The sequence below is a fragment of the Bacidia gigantensis genome (assembly GCF_019456465.1).
Source record: "Bacidia gigantensis strain McMullin 20006 chromosome Unknown contig_156, whole genome shotgun sequence".
NCBI lineage: Eukaryota > Fungi > Ascomycota > Lecanoromycetes > Lecanorales > Ramalinaceae > Bacidia > Bacidia gigantensis.
The window spans coordinates 581,352-605,343 of NW_025408594.1; the positions used below are offsets into that span (position 1 = coordinate 581,352).

General features: G+C 44.0%; 8 protein-coding genes across 8 annotated transcripts; 4 read left to right on the plus strand and 4 right to left on the minus strand.

The window, feature by feature from the left end:
- Nucleotides 1-464: 464 nt before the first annotated feature.
- KY384_002490 (uncharacterized protein) lies at nt 465-2,804 on the minus strand (the record flags this gene model as incomplete). Its single annotated transcript, XM_044811013.1, has 1 exon — nt 465-2,804. The coding sequence occupies one exon, from the start codon at nt 2,802-2,804 to the stop codon at nt 465-467; it is 2,340 nt and encodes a 779-aa protein (XP_044671896.1).
- Nucleotides 2,805-3,089: 285 nt separating this feature from the next.
- KY384_002491 (uncharacterized protein) lies at nt 3,090-4,565 on the plus strand (the record flags this gene model as incomplete). The annotated part of the gene is made up of 2 exons (XM_044811014.1): nt 3,090-4,190; nt 4,239-4,565. The coding sequence occupies 2 exons, from the start codon at nt 3,090-3,092 to the stop codon at nt 4,563-4,565; spliced, it is 1,428 nt and encodes a 475-aa protein (XP_044671897.1).
- Nucleotides 4,566-6,024: 1,459 nt separating this feature from the next.
- KY384_002492 (uncharacterized protein) lies at nt 6,025-7,955 on the minus strand (the record flags this gene model as incomplete). Its single annotated transcript, XM_044811015.1, has 3 exons — nt 6,025-7,381; nt 7,448-7,736; nt 7,784-7,955. The coding sequence occupies 3 exons, from the start codon at nt 7,953-7,955 to the stop codon at nt 6,025-6,027; spliced, it is 1,818 nt and encodes a 605-aa protein (XP_044671898.1).
- Nucleotides 7,956-8,739: 784 nt separating this feature from the next.
- KY384_002493 (uncharacterized protein) lies at nt 8,740-10,419 on the plus strand (the record flags this gene model as incomplete). Its single annotated transcript, XM_044811016.1, has 2 exons — nt 8,740-8,862; nt 8,938-10,419. 2 exons carry the CDS (start codon nt 8,740-8,742, stop codon nt 10,417-10,419), a joined length of 1,605 nt encoding a protein of 534 aa, XP_044671899.1.
- Nucleotides 10,420-12,246: 1,827 nt separating this feature from the next.
- Nucleotides 12,247-14,708, plus strand: KY384_002494 (uncharacterized protein; the record flags this gene model as incomplete). The annotated part of the gene is given in 6 exon segments (XM_044811017.1): nt 12,247-12,490; nt 12,741-13,431; nt 13,481-13,625; nt 13,691-14,158; nt 14,205-14,603; nt 14,622-14,708. 6 exon segments carry the CDS (start codon nt 12,247-12,249, stop codon nt 14,706-14,708), a joined length of 2,034 nt encoding a protein of 677 aa, XP_044671900.1.
- Nucleotides 14,709-16,786: 2,078 nt separating this feature from the next.
- On the minus strand, nt 16,787-18,388 carry KY384_002495 (uncharacterized protein; the record flags this gene model as incomplete). Its single annotated transcript, XM_044811018.1, has 3 exons — nt 16,787-17,956; nt 18,004-18,312; nt 18,359-18,388. The coding sequence occupies 3 exons, from the start codon at nt 18,386-18,388 to the stop codon at nt 16,787-16,789; spliced, it is 1,509 nt and encodes a 502-aa protein (XP_044671901.1).
- A 305-nt stretch (nt 18,389-18,693) lies between these two features.
- On the plus strand, nt 18,694-19,825 carry KY384_002496 (uncharacterized protein; the record flags this gene model as incomplete). Its single annotated transcript, XM_044811019.1, has 4 exons — nt 18,694-19,041; nt 19,089-19,189; nt 19,243-19,598; nt 19,644-19,825. The coding sequence occupies 4 exons, from the start codon at nt 18,694-18,696 to the stop codon at nt 19,823-19,825; spliced, it is 987 nt and encodes a 328-aa protein (XP_044671902.1).
- Nucleotides 19,826-20,068: 243 nt separating this feature from the next.
- Nucleotides 20,069-21,190, minus strand: KY384_002497 (uncharacterized protein; the record flags this gene model as incomplete). The annotated part of the gene is made up of 3 exons (XM_044811020.1): nt 20,069-20,213; nt 20,542-20,880; nt 21,171-21,190. The coding sequence occupies 3 exons, from the start codon at nt 21,188-21,190 to the stop codon at nt 20,069-20,071; spliced, it is 504 nt and encodes a 167-aa protein (XP_044671903.1).
- Between the last annotated feature and the right edge of the window lie 2,802 nt (nt 21,191-23,992).

The window sequence follows — 23,992 nt, forward strand, 5'->3', positions numbered from 1 at the left end:
CCTGAAAGCGCCCACTCTACATTACTTCAGCCCTTCACGACATCTTCTCCATATAGCTGCTAGAGCAAGAGTCCTATAACCAACTAATTCATAGTTTTTAAAGCCAATGTAGCCAAAGGTTTTTCAGATCCCTGACAAAAGCTCTTTCATCTACTCAACACAGAACATTCTCCTAAGCAAGCTAGCTACAAAGCACAACAGACCGACGTACATCTTAGAAAGGCAATCCAGAAACAGACGGACTGAGTTTATGATCTGTATACCGAGCCAGATCGCGTACGCACAAAGGCAACTCCAGACTGCCCTTTCATCGTGGTGAGATCCTCACCTGAAAAGTGATTCGCAAGTCTTTCTGAAGTTTGCACGAATTGATCGTGATTACTTGTATAGATTGATCTCTAGCTTTTCTCGCGTTCGTCCGCATCTTCTTCATTACATCGTGCAATCAAATTCGCCAATCGTAATCAGAAGTGACTTTCTCTAACCTTTCCACGCCGAGTCTTCACATTATACTCCATCCACTGCGCAACACCCCTTTTGCCTGACATAATCAGACATCCAGGGTTCATAACATGGCAACCGTCTAATCCTATCGCAAATGCGGGAGCTTCAGCGTCCATTATGACTAGGGCTGTAGGCAGAGGATACAGATTTAAAGCGTGTGCATGATCCCACATAATTGGCCGCTGTGATACGGGGAAAGGCGACAGATGGCCCTGATCAACGAGTGTTTTCACAAGCTTACGAGAAGTTTGCGTGTGTGATGGGACTTTTGTGTGACCCAGCTCTGCATTCTTGCTCCTGGAAGCCTCAACTGCGGCCAGGTTGAGGACGTTTTCATTTTCAGCGATATCGTTGTGAAGCATTGCGGACTGCTTGTCTAAGCTTTGGTCGTTTTCGCCGGTCTCGCTCTCATGATCATTCAAGCCATCGCAGTCTGTTTGATTGAAGCGGACGGCGTGGCGGCGAAGTCGACCAGAAATGTCATCCCGAAACACAACAATCTCGTGCACTGATCCAAATAAAGTTATCCTCGTTGGATTCGTGGACCATATAGCCTCTCCGTCTGCCTTAACCCCTGTCAGTCTCTCGTTCTCGGTGTTTGCAGTCGCAAATGCCCTCCGTATTCGTGACGTGAAAAGCTCTGGTACTGATTCCCGTGGCAGGACGGTTACTGCTCCCGAAGAAAACGCTGACGGCCAAGGGTCGTGATCGCCTGGCACAAAAATGAAAGTTGTGTTGTGCAGCATGCTCGGAAAATCTGAAAGAGCAGAGGCTAGTGAATCAAAGTATTCCTTATATTCGATGCTACCTCCGCTACCTCCTCCGGCCATTGCGGCATAACGAACGAAATTACCTATCAGCACGACCGCCATTGGCGTGTTCTCCGCTGAATCTGCCGCATATATCGCAAGAACCTTTCTGAGGGCCTGAAGTGTCTTTGCCTTGTCCAGATTGACTTCACCCAGTATGATAATTCTCGCCCTGCCTTCGCCCGTTGAGTCTGGGGTCCTCTTCCTAAATACTTGCTTCTCAATAGCGCGCATGGAATTACCAACCGCCCGTTCACTCCCTACGCCTAGGAAGTCGACCCAGCCGAATCCTGCCCCAGCTCTCTCATTATTGGTCAAATCACGATTGCCGTGACCAACTGTTATCTCTCGTCGCTCACATGGTGGTCCAGTCATACCAAATGCGACAAAAACGCCGCTCACATTTCCCCCAACGCCATTGTTACCATCAAGGCCAGACCCAGATTTGGTCTCTTGGTCCTCATATTGGCCGTCGACGATTACAAGCATGCCAGGCGCAAACCAGACCCCATCTTCTGGAGAAGGACGAGCGTGATGTAGGTCGAGAACGATGCTTCCTGTCGGATCATTGATGGTCAGATGTCCTGAAGGCGACCGAGAAAGCATCCCCATGAGCAGATGGTTACTGCCTCCTCGACCTAGGAGGTTAGCAATTGGTGTAAGCTTGTAAGTTTGCTGACGCAAAGCAGATGTGGAGCGTGAGAGCTGGGAAAGCTTCTGTCTTGCCAGTAAAATTGCAGAGGTCTGGAATGATTCGTTGCGCATAAGTCGCTGGTGGACCAAATGATACCTCTGACGTGCCATGTCTGTCTTTCGACCTGGCCCTGACATGACTGATGGGCTTGTAAGACAATGCTCAAAGTGTTTTTTTTCTGGATTATATGAAAGCCTTGGCTGCTCGAATGCATTAATCACCTTGAGCCATCGCCGTGGATCGCTCGCTTCATTAGAGGGTTCCTCGTTTCGGTCGCCTGATGTCGTGCTCTCACTCATATTCTCGAGGTGTTCTCTCTTTGGGAGGTTCGTGGCGGTAGAAGATAAATCTTCTAGTGATGCGCTCATCCTGGACGCTGGAAATCCTCGCCGGCTCAAATTATTGGGCAGTTTCCCAGCTGCAGACTGAATGCCGTTGAGTATGCCGTTGAGTTCAGAACCTTCTCCAGGGACCAGGACTCCTCCACCATTCAGTTTCCATTGCTTTGCAGCGTCGTCTAGTAGTCTTTCCGCAAGACCTGCTTCGCGCCATGCAGAACCGCATTGCTTCCCAATGAACGTAGCTAGTAGCTGTAATGCGGTTGAAGTGAGGTTGAGATTGTGTTTCTTCGTAAAAACACGAAAGGCCAACGGTCTCAGTGTGGCTGGTGGGAGAGAGATAGGCAAGGTGGAGGGCTTGGGGAGGTTCTTGTGGCTTGGGTTGTGGAATGGGTTGTATAGGCGTCCCAAAGGCAGGTGAAGAAGAGGCAATAGTGTCCGGGTCATGAATGTGCCCATGGAGAGAGCCCAAATTGTTGGCGTCGACGTGCAAAGCAGGCATTGTTGATAATGTCAAGACATACAATGATCCGCAAGAAAAAAGTTATGATCTACGCGTCGCGCGTCTAGGTTCTAAGTGCACGTAACCTTCGCTCTCCCGTAATTATGGACAAATATATTTCGCTCTCGATCGAAGACCCTTGCGAACGCTGTTAGGAACCAAGCCTTCCAGGAAATCATATGATGCACGTCTGAGAGCAACATCACTTTTTATCAACCCAACACGAGAGTCAGAAAGACACCATGGCGGACGATACGAAGGACCCTGACGTGGCCAATACCGATAGCGACAATGCCAATGGTGATAAGCGAATTGATCAGCTTGACGAGTTGGTCGCCAAAGCAGCTCATCAATATTCATTAAGCAATTATGGGGAAGCAGCAGAGCAATATGCGCATGCGACAGAGCTACAAGCGGAGATCTATGGCGAGATGTCAACCCAAAACGCAGACTTGTTGTATGCGTATGGGAGGTGTCTATATCACGTTGCAGTTCAGAAGAGCGACGTTCTAGGCCCTCAAGTTGCCGGCGAGAAGCCAAAGGACGAGCCTAGCAACGAAGAGGGTCAAGTTGGAGAATTGGGTTTAGACCATAAGATTGAGACGGAGCCTGAGGGTGTCATCGCGAAAGCCATCGAGGAGAGCGAAGAATATCAGAGACCATCGGCAGAAGTCGGCAAGAGCGAGAAACCGTATTTCCAATTCGCTGGCGATGAAAACTTCGATACGTCAGAGGAAGAGGAGGCCGGCGATGCAGACCACCCAGGAGAGGATCCAGACGCGGAAGACGATGACTTAATGAACGCCTTTGAGGTGTTGGACATGGCACGCGTCTTACTGATTAAAAAAATTGAGGAAGATCATAGAACCGGCAAAGGCAAAAGTGTGGAAGTGCTGCCGCAGGAACGTCAGTTACAGGAGCGTCTAGCCGACACTTATGACCTCCAGGCGGAAATATCGCTCGAAGGAGAAAGATTTCAAAGTGCTGTGACAGATCTCAAATCGGCATTAGAGCTGAAGGAAAGGCTGTTTGTGCCATCATCAAGCCTATTGGCTGAAGCACATTATAAACTGTCGTTGGCTCTAGAATTCTCTTCGGTCACGGAGCGGCAATCTGGGAATGCAGAGACAACTTCGGAAAAGGGAGCATATGTTGACTACGCAATGCGAGAAGAAGCAGCGAAGGAGATGGAAGCGGCAATTGCGAGCTGCAAAAGCAGGATTCGGACAGAAGAGTCGGCATTGCGAGAAATGGTGGGGTCGAATGGCAAGCTTGATCGAGAGTCCAAGATTGCAAGCGGTATTGCGGAAGTAAAGGAAATGGTAATTGACATGGAACAGAGGGTGAGGTCATATCCTGGGCCCTCCGTAAGCTTGCTAACAAACAGACAGCTGTCTGAGCTTCAACAGCCTCCTGTCTCCATCAGCGACGCTCCAGACAAGGGCAGGGTAGAGGACTCTAATCCTTTGGCTAGCATTCTCGGCTCTATGTTAGGCGAATCCCCTAGTGATCAGAAGAAGATACTCGACCGCGCTGCTAAGGACGCGAACGATTTGAGTGGCCTAGTCAAAAGAAAGAAGCAGGCTAGTGAGGCAGCCATATCAAATTCAATAGCAGATGAGGCGTCTTCCTGCAGTAAGAGGAAAATTGAACTTTCTAAACTAGATGGCGTACACGACAACAAGAGGTCCAAGCTTGAGAAGCCGAGCGGCCTGTGAGATCCTTCGGTCTGATTCTTCACTTATATTCAATCGACGGATACATATCATTTGTTCAAAATTAATGATACTCAGGAAGAGAAAACTTGCCGAGACACTCGATGATTCATAGCGAAAGCCAGTCGTCACCAGGTAATAGACTCAATCCAAACATATCATCATGGTTCCACTCCAAATTAATCACAGCGGGAATTTATAGGAGATGACTGGTTATTACCGCTCTTTATACACCTGTACCTAGTTATGGATCCCAGATTACCGCTGGTCGCCGGCTCTCTAAGCCCGACTTACCATCCCGACTCAGTTTAAAGACCTGAGAAAGATTTTATCTTGCTTCCTCTTCATTGCCAGAGAAGAACTCCAAATTCCAGCAAAGAGGTCCTCGCATTCATCTTCATCTTGACTATCAAATTCAACATCACTAACATCTTTGTAACGTTCTAATGTGCTTCCTGCTTGTTGGAAACTTGATGGCAGAAGATCGAGATCGTCGTGCTCCCAGTCACTAGAAGTGCATACCATCTTCGTTTCCAAGATATATTTACCAACCTTATAACGTTGGTTTTCATCTTCGGCGCTATCGTATTTCCAACCCAGCATCGAGCCACAAAACGAGCATCGCACGTCGCTCACAGTGTGAATACCGGTCACTAATTGACGCTGAGATGGCGGGTCTGTCTTCGTATTGGGGAGACAGACCGGCTTCCCACATTGAGCGACTAATGGGAGTGCCGCGGCAGGAGGACAAGGGGAAACAAGGTATGCCCGACCATGGCGGCCTGTAAAACCTTTACTTATAATTTGGGACGTCAGACATATATCGACCGCGCATTTTGTGCATCGAAGGTGTGAAGCATGGCCTGGAAAATAGCTTCTTTTCGGGGTAGAAACTTGACTATTGTTCGTCGTAGAGGCAGGCGGCGCATTTGAAGTGACTCTTCCTTCGTGTTTGCGAGAGGGGATTGAAGGAAGCAGGTATATCGGGAAGTGGAAGGAAGTTGGCGTCCGTGTGAACATAGCGCATTCAGTGTGAAGGGAAACCAATAGCATATTGCGGGCTTTTCGCCCATGCAGCAAGGAGTTTGAACATGGCTGGGTTTTGTGCATCAAACTTGCAAGTGCTATGGGAAGCGTTTGATCGAGAAGAGATAAGGTATACCATGTTTCTTCGCTGCTGGATTCTCGTATGAGTCAGGAGGGGCAGAGTAAGACTGAGCGGGGTTGGCGTTATAGAATACGAGTGTATTAAATCTAAGAAAACGCCAAGAATTGGTTACGGCTTGCGAGAAAGATAATATATTGCCTCTAAATAGTGTGGATTTTGATCTTACTGTCCAGCTGGCCCCTAATGGTCCACCAACGCCCGGCTAAAAGCAAAAAGGCGACATTGACTAGTGTTGTACAATAGTCAGCTTCTAAGACAAATCAGAAAGAAGCCGTGGTAACAAGGGTCTGAGCACTAAATCTCGCGAAAATCTGCTGGTCGATTCTGGTTCCAATTCCGTCGATTCTGCTGTCGATTGGGATTCACTGGCTTTCGGAAGTAGGCACTTTCTTCTTCGTTATTTGACCGTTGCTGGTTTGCAAATTGACCGTACGCAATCTTGTTGCCGTTGTTGTCAAAGTTCCACTGGCTTTGTATGCTTTGTGACCCATTACTTCGCATATTTGGTTGATTGAACCCATTGGTATAAGGTGCAGAGTTTTGAGGCGCTCCCATATTCATGTTTAAGTTTGGTTGGCTGTATGGCATTCCCCAAGAATGGTTCCAGTTCTGGCTTGTAAAGGTTGCTGGTGGAATCATCATCATCGAATTTTGCATACCCATGCTCACAGGAATGCCCATGAATCCATTCATGTTCGGAAATGACATAGGATTGAGGTTGGAATTTATTTGACTTCCGTTGGCGGAGGTTGCGGGATCGATGGTTCGATCTTTTGTTCGTGACTGGTCAAAATAGCTGGGTGTCTTGTTTGCGATTCTAGCAGGCTGTTCTTTCTTTGGGCTTTGACCTGAACGGGTATTTTCTAACTCCAATTCAGCAGGGCGCTTTCTTGATTCCTTGATGGCTAGTGAGGGCTCAGGGACAGATAGCTTTGCAAGTGGACTCTTGGATTCCGATGGCGCAAAAGATGGAAGAACGTCTTCAGATTTAGTAAAGACTGGATTTTCCGGTATCTCAACTGGCCTTGCTGCAGCTTTACCCTCCTCATATTTGCGAACTCTAGCCGCCATCTCAACATCAGGTATCAGATCATCAATCGGAACATTGTCAGTAGAACATTGGGGGCAGCGAAGATCGTTATCGAGCAAGGCGGTCTGGATGCATTCATGGCAGAACGTCCTACCGCAACAAGGTGTCTTCGTGGGATCTACAAACAAACGTTTGTCCATTTGGCATTCCAAACCTAGGTCTTGTAGATCTTTAGTGCTCTTCGCAGCGACATTTTGCGCGGCTACGGAAATTTTTGCCTGCACTTGATATCTGTCCCATGCAGCTTGATCCGGCTCTGCGACAACATATTCACCCTCAGAGTTCACCATTACCCCACTTGGCTGTTTTGCGTCATCTATCGTCCCGTCATTAACGATTGCAGTCGGCCTTTCAACTGTCTTGAGAAAAGACTTAGGAATGCCCGTAGTTCGCTTGATTCGAGGTCGGTTATCAAATGCTGGATCATTATTTGTCGGGCACTCCTGTATCCAGTGACCTTTTTCGTTACAACGATGACACACATATGTTGAAGCTGGCGGATGATCGGGCACGTTCTGGGGTTTTCCTTTCATTGGTAAAGTACGGTGCACAGGGGCGGCACTAATGCAGCAGGAATGGTATTAGCAAAAATGATATTGAATGGTAAATGGGGTCATCAAAGCGTACTTGGCCATCTGCTGCTGCTGCCGTGCCCAGTCGTCCGCACCCATCTGCAAGGTAGACTTTATCCGTTCTTCCTCACTCTGCACACCACGTATGTTGCCGAGACCATGAGAGAATTGATTGGTCGTATTCTTCGACGATGAAGTCTCTTGTCGATAGGCATTCTTCGAACTTTGCGGCATTTTTCCAGACACATATCGCGCTGCTCCCCCTCGTCCAGGCTTACTAGCAGGAAGCCTCTTAGCAATTACTGTCGTCGATCGCGGGATTATTGCAGTGTCATCATCGTATTCTACTGAAGCGTTAGTAAGATCACCACGCCCTTCTGATTTTACTTACCCTCATTCGTGTCCTCTGAATTAATGATCAACTCAAAATCCGAGCCGTCTCCTAATTTGCTTTGAGCAATTATGTCTCGCTTTAGTTCGAAAACAGAGATTCCAGTACCATCGAAAGTCACTCGAGAAGGCTCCTTCTGAGATTTGAAGCGAAAAAAGACTGAGGAAGACATTTCTGGGACGATAGAATCTGATCAGGTCTACCCACTCTCGTGAATCGCCCTTTGGCTTAGGGCTCCTGCTAATCACTTCGACTGAGCCGGTTCTAGAAACGAAGCAAGTCCGTCAACGAGATGCCAATGCTAATGCTTGGAAGGAGTCTCGGCGGCTATCCCTTGCAATTTAGTGATCAGCGAGTCAAATAAGCGTAGTGCGAACGTCGTTGATTTTTTTTTAGGTTCCAGCAATAACATCTATTCAATTCTGTTATTTGCACCAGGGCACAAAGATATTGCAGCTCTCAGGATGCAGAGATTAATAAGCTAGTGACCGTACAGTAAGGCCTTCACCAAGCTGAACTCGAACCCTCACGCAGATTAAATACATCCACTTCCCATCCAGTGTATGAATCCTTTGCCTTTGATTCTTTTCACGCCTTGAAGAGAATGATTCAGGCTCTGGTGTCCGCCTTTGAATACGAGGAGCTCGAAAGCATCTACCAGCCGTCGGGAGCTGTATCAAGCAGGAGGCCGATCATATTAAAACGTAAATGGTCGAGGGTTGTAGCTGGGAAACATCGATGTGAGATGCCGATGATGATTGTAGGATGCAGGATGACTGGGAACTAAAAGAAGACAAAGGCACATTACTAATGACAACGCCGTTTGATTACGACATAGAATCTACTTGCCGCTAATGTGTTTTTTACAGCTTACTAATCAGACCCTTAGGATTTTAAAACTCATTTCGTCTGTATACTGATATTCTTCGTGGAAAGACCGCCAATTTCGAGCCGCAATGCCACCTGTACACATTCTGGATTATGTGGCTGGCAATGTCCGATCACTTTGCAACGCAATTGAGAAACTAGGCTTCACAATTTCATGGATCAAAGAGCCAAAAGACATCGACAACGCAGAAGTATGCCAAGTCGCATTCTAAATTCCTGTCTACAGCTTTATCCGATCCAATTTACAGATACTAATGAATGCGTAGTATCTTATTCTACCCGGTGTGGGTCATTTTGGGCATTGTATGACACAATTTGCTTCTAGTGGATACCTTGAAGCCATTCGTAAACATGTAGATTCTTCTAAACCATTCATGGGAATATGCGTTGGGCTACAGGCACTGTTTGAAGGATCTGAGGAGAATGCAGACGTTGAGGGTTTAGGGTTCCTACCAGGTAGGTTGTCGCGATTCGATAGCAGCGACAAGAGCGTGCCGCACATCGGATGGAACTCTGCTGCAATTTCACAAGCTATTCTCTCTTCTCGAGGATGCTTGTACGGTCTAAAGAATGACAGCAAGTATTACTATGTTCATTCTTATGCTGTGCCGTACGAAGCAGGTGTGCTCGAACAACAGGGTTGGACCGTTGCAACCGCTTCTTATGGCACGGAGACATTTGTTGGGGCTATTGCTCGTGGTAACGTTTTTGCTACCCAATTTCATCCAGAAAAGAGCGGAATCGCCGGTCTGCGTGTCATAAAGGCCTTCCTGGAAGGCAGGCAATGGGCATTACCAAATAACCCGATACAATCGGCGATGAGCCAGGGTCTGACCAGGAGGGTTATCGCGTGCCTTGACGTACGCGCTAATGATCAGGGTGATTTAGTCGTAACGAAAGGTGACCAGTATGATGTTCGTGAAAGAGGAGAAACTTCCAAAGGCGGCAACGTCAGGAACCTCGGAAAACCGGTGGAGATGGCGCAGAGGTATTATGAACAAGGGGCCGATGAGATAACCTTTCTCAACATTACGTCTTTCCGGAATTGCCCATTGGCAGATCTTCCAATGCTGGAGGTTCTACGACGTACCTCCGAAAATGTGTTCGTGCCTCTGACCGTGGGAGGTGGCATTCGAGACTCCGTAGACGCCAACGGCAAGATGGTCCCTGCCCTTGATGTTGCAACACTGTATTTCAAATCGGGCGCTGACAAGATCAGCATTGGTTCGGAAGCAGTCCTTATTGCAGAGCAGTATATGCGCGATGGAAAAAAGCCAACGGGCACAACAGCTATTGAAACAATCTCAGCGGCTTACGGGAACCAAGCCGTCATTGTGAGCATTGACCCCAAAAGGGTTTACGTTCGTTCTCCGCAAGAGACACGGCATCATACAATTAGGACAAAGTATTCCGGACCAGAGGGTCAAGTTTATTGCTGGTATCAATGCACTATCAAAGGTGGACGCGAAGGCCGTGATCTTGATGTTACCGAGCTAGCAACCTCAGTTGAGGCTCTAGGGGCTGGGGAGATATTGCTCAACTGCATTGATAAAGACGGTAGCAATAGTGGCTTTGACCTGGAGCTCATAGATGATTTAAAAAAAAGGGTCAGTATCCCAATCATCGCTTCGAGCGGTGCCGGTAACCCAACCCATTTTGAGCAAGTATTCAAATTCACATCCACAGATGCTGCTCTTGGAGCAGGAATGGTAAGGTCATTAAAAACGCTGTTACCGACCCGGTGCTAAGACGTAGTAGTTTCATCGTGGAAATTACACCGTGAATGACGTCAAAACTTATCTGTCCAAAAAGAATCTACTAGTGAGACAAATTGAGGGCAGTGTAGAGCACTGCTGAAGAAAAAAGACACCGCCATAACAAGCTCATACTAGTAATCGACTGTTTCCAATGCCACCTGGACTTGTCCGAATCGCTATTTCGCTGAACGAAACAGATCACCACAACGTAAAGACGGCAATTATGGGTCTACCAGATAGACTAGACCTTTGCGTGGCTGTTGACCTTTCAGCACATCATCTTTGATGACATGAAAGCAACCTACTGGAGAAAATTGACGGAGCCCAACGTCTGCCTGTTGAAACACCGCCGCTGTCTACCAGAGTCAGTCCCGCACCTCTACAAAAAGTATGCAACTTACTGAATCGTCCATCCCGTAATGTTGAGAATACACGACTTCTGAAATCCCTACCTGTGTGATCTTGATACTACACGTCAAACAAGGGCAGCTTTTGGTGTGTCAATCAGAGGTCCTGAAGGGCAGCAGCACACTCACGTATCACAATAGAGGATCGAGCCTTCTCTGATTCGTTCTCTACCAGCTTCGAGCAGAGCGTTTTCTTCTGCGTGAATGCACAAGCATGTTGACAAGCCGGTGCCAGCTGCAGAGCCAGAGTTGCACCGCGGACCTATTTCAATCAGCTCTTCGGCGCCCAAACATGGTTCTTTTGACCCACATCCACCTGCGTTACAATTTTTTAGGTTTCTGGGGGTTCCATTGTATCCTGTACTAATAACCCTCTTATCACGGACCAATACGCAGCCCACGCGACGTTTCATGCAATTACTACGTTGGGCGGCGAGTGACGCCAGTTGCATGAAGTACTCATCCCAATTGGGTCGCAATCGCTCTTCGTCAGCCAGCGTGAGTATCCTAAGTGATTCATGCAGTTTCTGCATAGAAGATGTCTGGTTCACCAACCGTACTTCAGCTCGATCCAACATGCGAGCAGAGCCATCGTTTAGATTGTAACGGCTCGCGTCATCCCGCATCACAAAAGCTTCAAGAGATGGTGGACTCTGGTTGCAAGTCTTACATCTATGATATGATTGAGAAAGACAGTGCTTTATGATCATAGGGTAGCATACTGTTTTATTAGTCTTCTCCATCTGAGCCACACCGGCGCTTCAATGCTAACAAGAAGGAAGAAGGGGCGACGCTGGAGACTATCCAACATGGTCTCATCCCCCACATCTTGTGTCACGAAGCGCTGATGCCAATTTTTTGTAACATATTCCAAAAGAGCCTCGAAGTGTCCAAAATATTTCTGATCCACGCCCTTTTCAGCAGGAACTACACCACTCACGCCGTCAGAAGACGGCGGTGAGATATTTCGTGCAATGCATAATTTAGTGAAATTCTGTTCGTGGACCAGGAAATCCGCTACCGATGTCTTGCCGGCGCAAATACCTTTTCAGTGTGTAAGCGAAGGTGATGCATTACTCATTGCAACATTTCTCACCACCGCAGAGACCAATGAGCATTATTTTCCGCTGCGCTACTTACATGTCTGACGAAACGTAGCCCAGAGGTAGATATTAAGATACGCGTCATTAGTGTATGATTTAATACGCTATGAGAACCCAGTAAAGATTAGATAAGGGTCACCATCGACTCTCATGTGATGCCAGGCTGCTACCTTTTACAAGCGACCAAGTGCACGCTGCCGGAATGAATTCGAGTGACTACGCTGAGTGTTCTTCATCTTATCAAGAAGCGTTTCGTTGAGAGGAGACTCAACTAAATTTGTCATATTTGCTTAGATCTTTTTTCTACTATGACCAATTTAAGATTTGCGACCTTCTCGTCCGACGTCGAACTTCCTTTCTGGATGAATCTCGCGTCGCGAAAGGTCGACGTCGATCGATTAGATGAATCTGCTCAAGCGCTGCGTGGGTTTTACGAAATTCGGCCCAGTGACCCACCGGAAGCGTCTTGTCGTATGCAGCTCCATGGCAGTGCACTGAACGGCGATATGTCTGTACGTCACCAGTGGTTTGATAGGATTCAGCTGAATTCCGGTATAGCTCGCCAAGTGGGCTCTACCGAGCCGAAGGCATGATCAAGAATGTCAATACTATTGAAAGTTACAAGAGTCTTGATAAAGCAGCTGTTCTTGCTCAAGCTGCACGGACTGTTAGCTAATGTGTTCATTCCTTTTGGTATTGTTAATCATGTTGATACGAAAGTAGATTTGGGACGCCATATCTGATGGCACGATTCTTTCATGTCCTTCACTCCTAGCTTCGTTCTCTGTCATTTGTTTTGCAGATATTAAGAAGTACAAATTCACATATCTCTTCGCATTTCCTGCACTGCACTCGGACCCAGCATGGCATGTAATGCCTTACGTAGATACGGACGGCAATGCCAATGTACATCGGACAGCCGTTGAGATCATTTCTCACCTCACAATCCCAGAGGCGACGTCTCTGACAGCCGCAGTTGAAACCTGGCGGTCGAGTGTGGACTCAGGCCAGCGTGGGTTTTTTCTTGCGAAAAGACATCCGATGCATCCGAACTCGAAGGAAACACCCACCACGACCCCCTCCAATCAACCTCTGCCAGAGTATGAAAACGAAGTCAACTGGACAATAGGTTCTCTACGCTCCTTCGAGAACGGGTTTTTTGACGGCGTCCCTGAATCTGATCGCTTCATTTCCTTCGCAGATCCATCCACATATCCCTCTCATCCGGGTTGGATGCTACGGAATCTACTCGTATTGATTCGACGACGGTGGAAACTGCAAATGGTTCAAATCTTGTGTTACAGAGACGTCCAAGGACAAGGGCAGCGCGCAAGAAGTCTAGTCGTACCGCTTAGGATGTCATCGCCAGGCACCGAAGCGACACCAGAGACAGATCCAGACAGGTTGCCCAAAGTCACTGGCTGGGAACAGAACAGCGCAGGCAAGTTGATAAACAAAGCAGCGAACCTTGGAGAATACATGAATCCGCATCGGTACTTCTTATCGCCTACAGATGAACTTCTCCCGCTGACCGCAATCAAGTTTGGCAGATCAGGCTGTTGATCTCAATTTGAAATTGATGAAATGGCGAATTGCGCCGAAGCTTAATCTTGAAAGGATCAAAAACACTAGGTGTCTGTTGCTAGGTGCTGGAACGCTCGGGAGCTATGTTTCACGCAATTTAATGGTATGTCTTATTACAGCAATCACTTCTAGACCAGATCGCCGCTCACTGATACACCTTTTCTCTAGGGATGGGGCGTTAGAAAAATTACCTTCGTCGACAATGGGAGCGTCTCTTTTTCTAATCCAGTGCGACAACCACTCTTTACGCACAGTGACTGCTTGAATGGTGGCGTTAAGAAAGCAACCCGGGCGGCCGAGAGTCTCAAAGAGATTTACCCCAGCGTTGATTCTCAGGGTTTCGTACTCTCGGTACCAATGGCAGGACACCCTATCATGGATGCAATCAAAGTTAAGCAGGACTTTGAAAGGCTTCAAGCGTTGATCGAAGCGCACGACGCATTATTCCTATTGATGGATACTAGAGAAAGTCGTTGGCTGCCAACGGTAATAGGCAAAGCCTCTGACAAGATCGTTATGAACGCAGCACTCGGCTTTGATTCTTACGTTGTGATGCGTCACGGTAGGAAAAGCTCAATATTAGACCATAAGGAACTTGGGTGTTACTTTTGTAACGATGTAGTCGCTCCAGCCGACGTAAGCTACCCTGCTCTCCTGGTTCTCATGTCTAACCTTGGTCCAGTCGATGGCAGACCGAACCTTAGATCAACAATGCACTGTAACTCGCCCTGGAATAGCACCTATCGCGTCAGCGTTGCTTGTTGAGCTTTTCGTAGGCCTGCTGCAGCATCCATTGGGCGCTTCAGCTACAGCTGTAGAAAACCCCGCCGTTGGTCATGCGGATCAGCCTCTAGGCATTGTTCCCCACCAAATTCGTGGGTTTCTTGCCGATTATCGCAATGTGCTCATCAATGGTAAAAGTTACGAAAATTGCAGTGCATGTTCCCCAAGGGTGACCAATGCATACACCGATAAAGGATGGAGTTTTGTCAAGCGAGCTCTTGAAGAAACGGGTTATGTCGAGGAGTTGAGTGGCCTTGCGGAAGTACTTCAGCTCGTTCTTTTGGCAATGAAACGAAGCGTACTAACTGAAGCTTAGGTGCAGCGTCAAGCCGAGGTGGCAATAAAGGAGATGGAGGCTGCAGAAGCGAGCGATTTTGAAGACGAGGAGGGCGAACTTCTGTGATTTGAGGCCCTTGGCGTGATCGTGTGTGGAGGTCCGCCTCTATGTTTTTGGATGTTTTCCCACGAAAAGACGACTAGGTTGGTTATGTTGTCAATCTTTCGACCTACGATCTTGGTTTTCGTCGAGACAGAGGTCATCCCTTTTCCCCAAAGCCACAAAATAGGCTTCTTTAGATTCCTAATTAGACGTCAACGGTGTTTACAGGATTGCCAGTCCTGGACCTTTACGTTGCGAGAAGAGTCCGGCTTCTCCCGGTGGACTTTGACAAAAACAGCCTTCATCCGGAGCTCCAAACTCTTGTCCTCTTGTCCTTGATAGAACTTGCAAACGAAGTGGCCTCCTGATCGCAATACCTCCATAGCGAACCGGAGGGCTGCATCGCATAGGTCCTACGAAAGCTCGAGGTAAGGCAGTGCTTCGCAAGGTGCTAGTCTGGTTGGGCTTACCATGCTTCCCGCGTGATCTCGAAAGCTCACGCCGCTTGTATTCATCATCCTAAAAGGGTCACTCAGACTTCTCTTCCAAAACCCTTCGGTCTGCGGAAAGGGTTCGGACATATCACAGAGCACGACATCTGCTAAACCCTGTCTAGAGACTCTCAACCCCTCGACACTGCCCGCCGGAGCTTCTTCAAGACCGTTCTCTGCAACTTGGTAGGGTGAAACACGGCTAGCGGCTCGATTATCTGGACAATTCCAATCTCGCAAAAATCGTTTCAACTCGTCTTGCACCCCCTGGTTTAAAAAATTGCCCTGGATAGTGGAGACTCCCTTTGGGGGTTGGGATGGAATAATATCGATGCCGACAACGCGCCCAGTAGGGCCTACACGATCGACAGCGACCTATCTTAGGTCTTAGTGTAATCTGAAAAATGTTTGCTAGGGAGTCGTGTACCTGAGACCAAGAACCTGGGGCATAACCCTCCAGAGAGTCAGCTTAGAGCGTTTGTGTTCTTAGGCAGAATCGTCGTACAAGGTCTATAATGGTTTGTCCGCGACGAAACAACTTGTGCTTCTCATTGAGCTGTCTAGGCGCATGAGATGGTTCAGTCCGAGCTTTAGGGCAGGTCTTCGAACCTCGACGAGCTTGAATGCCGCACGACTTTTCAAGCCTTGCACTTTGGCCTTGACGGCATAGGCATCTTTCGCTTTTCTAGCTTGCCATCTTTTGCTCGATGATGCGAGTCGGAGATGGATGCTAGTGTGGCCGCGAAAGATTAAGCATCTGAAGGAATGGTGTTGACAGCCCAAGACTGCGCGATTGCCCCGAGTTCCTCGTGAATACTTAGATAAAAATGCTCTTTCCGATGAAAAGAGCATAGGCTAATACGTGCTTGAGGATACACTCTTTTTCCGATGAGCCCTGGTCGGCCAAAAGCGCGCCATATGGATAAGGTAAGGTAGCCCTCGGGTACCAAAAAAACAGCACATTCTAGTCTTGGCAGAAAGTTGTATGCTTAGATATCGTCTCTAGCACTATTTTGACAGCGAGATTATTACGTATAAAGTTATTAATACGTAATTTAAAAATGGTTTATATTTTTTTGTCAAAAAACGTTTCGTTGGTTATATATAGCTAAATCTTAGACTTAGGATGTGCTGTTAGAGTAGGTATTTCAGGTTCGGCTCGGCTCCAGTCAACCTTACCCTCGTTAGAAGAGTTGACCTATCCCTCGCTAGTCATCGGACAATTTCAGTGACCGGATAGTCTCAAATATATGGCAGAAATATACAAGGAATCCCCCTAACCAAAGTCGCTAGTGATCTCCGATGATTAGCGTATACTGCGAAATTTTTATCTTGAGGAGGTCACGCGTATATCTAAGACTGTCCGGTCACTGAAAATGTCCGGTCACTAGGTCAACTCTTCGCCCAAGGGGCCTTCAATCAAATCTACGTAACTTGGAGACTGCCTGTAGTGTCCCACCCCTGGGCGAGTTCAACGCATTTTGCAATAAGTTCGGCCATCTTAAGGCACTCGCTGTCGGTATTTCTTCAGATCGAAACAATGTGTCTCATTTCATACAATATTGCTTACGTTACCGGCAGCTTGCGGAACTATCGAATCAAGTCGCACATTTAATTCATATCAAGCTTCCTGTCCCTCTTTAGAGGCGATATCACACCAAAGCCATTGGTCTCCGTGACGTTTCTCCGAGGTCCCAACTTAGATCTTCTCAAGGCTTGGACTCCTCGTTGGCCTTTTGTACCACCCTCATCTTCGTCAAACAAAGTCTTTCCTGGGCCTCCGGTGAGAATCTTTCTCTTCGCCTTTCTCACCGGCCCAGGATTGCAGTCGTCTGAACAGCTCGCCCGTTGCTCCTCATTGCTTTCTTCGACAACTTGTTCAAGCAAAGGGGCTGCATTCAAACGTCTTGCCACTCCATTTGACTTATTCGCGACTCCACTTGATGAGTTGGGTGGTCCTGGGCGTGCCTTGCCTTGCTCCTGCTGAGTGTTTGATCTACTTGGAGCAGCAGCATCGCCATCAGAGTCTACGTGGCGCGTTGTCCGGTCTTGCCTAGCGTCTTCCCTCAGTCCTGGAGAAATCGGGCTATCAGGCGCCATACTAGCTGTCCGATTGAGGAACGGCGTTATAGAAAAGGTTGACTTTTCGCCAACGGCTGTTGGGGCCCTCCTTGTCTTTTTCCCCGCGGGCAAGTCTCCTGGTGTACCAATGACCGAATTCTCATCCATTTTTCCAGCTCTGCGCTTCTTTGATTCTATCTCATTGAACGCTGCACCGTTTGAGCGCACTGAAGGACGAGCAGCAGAGGCTCGCACCTGCTGTAATTCAGTCTGTGTCTCCTTGAGGTGGGTTTTCGTGTTCTTGAGCTTGTCTCTGAGAGATTCGAGCCGCGACTCCGTTGTTGTTACTCTACTTTCCCATTCGATACAATTATTTTGGGTGTCTCGCTCAGTCTTCTGTCTCTCCCTGCGCTCTTTGTTAAGAGTCGATTGCAATGCTTGAATTTGACACTCCAATCTAGCATCGTCTTCCTGCATTTTGTTTTCCCTAAATGCGTTTCTCTGTACGACTCTTTTCTCGTTCTCCAATTCTACTTGGAGTATATTCAATTGCCGCTGCAATGATAATTTTTCCCCGAGCAATGTTTGGTACCCCGAGGCTTGTGAACGAAGATGCTCCAACTCCGGCTTCAACGAGGATATTTCACGAGCCAAACTTAACTTTTCTGTCAAGATCTTGGCAGAATCCAGTGTTATAGTTTGGACGGAGCTCAGCTCTGTCTAGGCCCCGTCAGTATGATTACGCGCAGCTGGTCTATCCAACTTACCTTCAAGGTGTCAATCTCGCGGGCTTGGACGCGTGTCTCATGTTCGGCGACTTCAATGTGCCTAGTAGCACTGACTAGCTCATCTTGAAGCTCTTGTATTTCAAATTCCATGGTGTCAACCTTGAGGTCGCGCTCTCCCAACTCCTCCCGATGGTTGTCCGCCTCGGTTTCCAAGAGGTAAACCTGAACCCGAAGTCGTCGGACCTTTTCATCTGCGAAGGCAGTCTCCAAGGCTCGAAAGCTGGTCTTGTAAGACAGCTCATATCCGCAGGTATCGAGCGAAGTCTGCAGCTGCGTACACTTCCCAAGCTGTTAGATGGAGGCCTCATCTCGCAAGACGGGTAAAGGCTCTTACATCTGCTATGAGGCTTGCTGCTGGAGCCATTCAATTGGTCGTCAAAGCTTGTAAACGTAGCTTGATTTTCTATTGTTTATGAAAGACCGGTTCCCAGTTCGAATTTTATGATTGATTTTACCAGGTAAACAAAGCGGGTCTGGAGAAGTCAACCGGTGAATTTCGTACTCACATATGATAAGAGCTGCGTGCTGCGAGGCTGCGCACTTTGAATCATGGCTGCATAGCCTCAGAACTGGCTGGTCGGAGACTCTGGTCGGCCATAGGACCTCGCGATGACCGCCAGCTGTCCTCCTCAAATACGGTGGCAATTGACTCTATCAACTTTACCTGCGATGAAGTTTTTCCATGGATTGCTGTTGGCGCTACTACCTCATATCTGTCATTGCGCTCGAAAGAGTACAGATGTCAATTTCGACGAATATCAATCCAAATTCCTAGCATCCCCTCCCTTGAAGTTAGACGACAACAGCTACGAAGCTCTGACTTCTTCGCCACGGAATTATTCATTGGTTGTGCTCCTTACGGCACTCGAAGCTCGCTTTGGCTGCCAATTATGCAAGGAATTCCAACCCGAATGGGAAGTATTAGGCAAAAGCTGGGCGAAAGTATCCAAGAACGGACAGAGTCGGACACTTTTTGGCACAGTGGACTTCAATGACGGCAAAAGCACGTTTCAAAAAGTACTTCCCGGTGTTCTCAAAGCTCAAGCTGTCGCTAACGCAATCAGTTGATGCTTCAAACAGCCCCTGTGCTCCTGCTTTTCCCTCCAACTATGGGTCCTGATTCCAAGCCCGATGATCAACCCATCCGCTACGATTTTACAGCTGGGTAAGCAGGTCCAATGTCACAAGTCAAATCGGTTAATAATCTCCCATCTCAAGCCCACAATCGGCGGAACAGATACAACATTGGATACGCCGCCATCTTTCCTCAGGACCACACATCCCGATTCGACGGCCGCTGAACTATGTCCGGGTTGTGACCATGACGACAATCGTGCTCGGCATCTTGACTTTCTTGGGTGTCGCATATCCGTACGTTGGCCCCTTTCTCCAGAACAGGAATCTTTGGGCCGCAATCAGCCTTCTCATCATCCTACTTTTCACGAGCGGTCATATGTTCAACCACATTCGAAAGGTGCCATACGTGGCTGGGGATGGTAAAGGAGGCATCAATTACTTTGCTGGTGGCTTCTCCAACCAATTTGGAATGGAAACTCAGATAATTGCGGCGATTTGTACGTATCGATCTATCTCGAACTTTCTAAACTGATTGGTTGAAGATGGCACGCTTTCCTTTGCAACTATCGCTCTCGCACTTCGTGTACCTCGGATGACAGATCCTAAGCGGCAGCAGGTTGCAGTCATTGTTTGGGGAAGTGTCATGTTCGGCATGTACAGCTTTCTGCTAAGCGTTTTCAAGGTCAAAAACGGTGCATATCCATTCCACCTTCCGCCTTTTTGATTTTGGTAAACCAGAGAGTATTATTCCACATAAACAAGAAAATGAATTAATTTAAACGATAGAGAATCTTTAGAAGTACAACAGGCCTAGTCAGAAGTCTGAATGAGTTTTCTCTATATATTGTTCATATTGAGAAAAAGCTGATTTATTATGGTATTATAAAAAAAAACAAATTTTATATCTATCTTATATTGTATCTTTTCATGACACCTATCATGTTATCATAGGAGCCACTTCCAGCAGCTACTCTTCGAAGTGCACATCCATGCGTGCTGTATACCATCGCTCGTGGTCCCCCACCTTCTCTAAATTCCCTGGATCCTTCGACTCCCCCGTCTCCCCAACAATCCTGATCCCATCCAGCTTCACCTTGTCCCTATCTCCATCCCTATCTACCACAAATATAATCAGCAAGTGCAAGACCTAGAATTTTGCAAAGCGCAGCGAAATCTTCGCCGTACCTGTCTTCTCGTCCTAATCTTACGGCGTCAGCTCGATCGACTGCAACGCCGGCAAACCCTCTGCCTTGTCGAGACGGAGCACATTTACGCGATTGGAGTAGATGCGTGTTTTCTTGATTCGCATAGGTATTTCGACCTTTCTGTCACCATCTTCGGTTTTGGGAGGCAGAGAGGTGGTATGGAGGGCGTGGATCATCAGGGTCGATTGGAGGGGGATGTAGAGCATCAGCTGCTCGTCCGTGTCGTTTTTCATACAGTCTATGCCCTTGCCACATGTCGACGTGGCTTTGTCCTTTCGCTTCCCTGCAACGCAGAGGGATGATGGCTTTGGGCCATCGAACAGCGTCCGTGGTCCCGCTGTCGCTACTCGAGTTCAGCAGTTCTATGCCTCGTATGTCAACTTGGTCGATGATGTATTGGTAGCCTTGTAGGGCAGCAAGAGCTGTCCATCTTCCAGCTGTGGTAAAGCCACCAGCACCATCTGAGTCAGCTTCTGCGGCGAGCTTCTTGACGGCTTCTTGGAGTTTTGGTGGATTGGCACCTCTTATCTTCTCAGCGATTTTCTTGTTCTTGAATATGATGAACCTAGGAAGGCTGGCCGCATTAGCTCCTCTGACTTGTTGTACTTTGGCTCGTTGTGCTCACGCTGAGACTTGGTATTGCTGGGATACTTCATGAACATTATGGGTATTTACTTCGACAGAGGTGGTCCCGTTCGGGCGAGAGAGCTAGACTGGGAGCTGTGCGTATAGAGGAGCTATGGTCTTGCAAGACCCACGCCAATTCGCGCAGATTAAAGCGTGAACTCGGTGTAGCTCACAGTTCGGTCAAAGTATTGCCAACAGGCTGAGAAGAATTGTTAAGGTGGAGAGGAAAGGGCATACCTACAGTCTCCAACAATCATTGGTGAAGATCTCGGCAAATTACTAAAATGGGCGACATGGCTCTTGTGCATGGACGGTATCAAGGACTCCTCGGACAGCCAAGGCGCTATCCGCTAGTCCCCTACTAAATTTATTAGCGATTCTAGTGTATATTTTACTATCTTTAAACATTAATATAGCTATAATTATTATATATAATAAAAGTTAAAGATTTATATTTATTAGATTTATTAAAGAAAAAGAAATTATTTTAAAAAAAAGAAAATTATTTAAATATAAATATAATTAAAATATAATTAAATAAAAGTCTTAATATTAATAAATAACTTTATATATAAGATAAAAAAAGTTTCTTATTATTATTATATTAATTATTATATAATTAAAGAATATTTCTTTTATAATTATATTTTAATACTTATTTTTATTTTTATATTAATAATAATAATATTTAATTATATTAAAAAACTAGCTTTATTAAGAATTATTAACTTTTTAATTAATTTATTAGTTTTCTATTAAAACTATTTAATAATTTATTAATTATATTATTTTTATTTATTATTTTTTTTATTTATTAATAAAAAGTTATTAATTTATTATATTTATTATTAACTTTAATTTATTTAATAATTATACTTTACTTTTAAATTATTCTATTTATATAATTATATAATTATTTATTATTAATATTTTATTAATTTACTTAGTTAAATTTATTTTATTAGTATAATTTCTATTTTTATTATTATAAAAATAAAGATTTTAATAATAATATTTATTTAAATAAACTTTATTAATATTTATATTATTATTATTTTAACTTAATTAAAAAAGAATTATTAAGAATTAATCTATATAATTACTTATTAATCTAAGTTAACTAAGGCTCTAGTAAATAGGAGGTTAAAGATAGTAAAAAAAGTTTAAAAGTAAATATATTTCTTATATAAATATTTATAGTAAAGATATTATAAATTAAGTTACTTATATATATATATATATAATATATTAAGCTACTTAGTATATAATATATTATATTAGTATATATTATATTATAGCTTTTTATTACCTTTATATAGTTTTAATATAGTTATTTTATAAGTATATAAAAACTTAGATTTCTAAGTACTATAAGAGTAGCTATTTAATATACTATCTTATATCTATTAATATATAGTTTTATTTATATTAAGTAGTACTCTCTACCTTTATATTCTATATTAATATTTTTTCTAAAATAAAAAATACTTTTATTTGTATAAGCTATATATATATAAGTATTATATTTCTTAAAAATTACTTCTTTCTAAGAAATTAATTACTAAGGACTATAATATTTAAAGACTAAATATTTTAATTTTATAATCTACTATTAGCTTTCTTACTTAAATAAGTTTATATTTTTTATATTATTTATTCTATTCTAGGCTATAGTTTTTCTAGTAGATAAAGTATTTAATAATATTATTTACTTCTATATCCTTATTAAAAACTTTACTTATCTCTTAAGACTTAAAGTAATTTAAATTTTCTTTAATAAAAATAAGTAATATAAGTAAAAGTATTTAGTAATAAAGGTCTATAGTTAGTAGAGAGTATAGTTCTAACTATATAATAATAAAAATAAAATATATTCTTTAGAATTTAAATATAATAAGCTAGTATATAAAATAACTAATTTATTTTATAATTTAAAATAAACTAATATATTATTATAATAGCTTCTTTATTATTTTTATTATAGCTAAAATAGAATAGCTTTTATATAAATAAAGTAGAGCCTAATTATTTACTTTTATAAAGTATTTCTAATATCGCTAGTTAAATAAAGCCTTATCTAATATTTATATTAATATAATAATATCTTAAGCTAATATTTATATTATAAGATAATTAAAGGAAATTTTTAACTTATATAACATATTAAAAGATAAGAGGTTTAATAGTTAGTTTAATATAAAACTACTAGCTAACTTATTTAATAATAAGCCTTTAAGTACTAAAGATAATAAGTTATTTAAAGCTAATTAAAGTTATAAGAAAATATTTAACTAAAGGTTTAGCTTATTAAAAGTATTAATATAGAACTTTAATTAATTTTCTATTACTTAATTTATTATACTTATTTAAGCTATTAGTTTAAAGGTAATATACTATTAAATAAAGTAATTCTATACTTAGCTATTTAAATAAAGTTTTTTAAAAATAAGAAAAAAATTTCTTATTATAATTAAATATAATTACTTTAAGTATTTTTTAATCTATAGTATTAAGCCTATTAATTAAAGCTAAAGCTTATTTTAATACTATTTATATTATTTTACTTAAGATATAAGTTATTTTCTTTAATTACTTATATATTATTAATATTATATAATTTAATCTTTTATATAAATAAAATAAATAATATAAAAGTAAGTACTAGAGCATAGTTATAGAGGAAATATTCCTTAATTATTTAGTAATTAATATAGGGGTAATAAAGAACTTCTTTTACCTTATATATAAAGCTATCTACCTATACTAAGATATTCCTACTAGCTATATCTATATTAATATAAATAATAGAAAAACGAAAGCAGCGTCCTTGTCGCTATATATATAGCGCTATATAATTATATTATATAGGAAAAGGATCGCTTAGACTATAATAAAGACTTTGTTTATAACCTATTATATATTAGCCTTTTATAGTTTATTATGCTTTTAAGGTACTAGGTTTTTAATTATAAGAGAAGCTAGTAATAATAGTAGTAGTATAATTGTTTTTACCTATATTAATCCTATTAGTATTCTTATTTTAGCTTAATAGAGAGCAA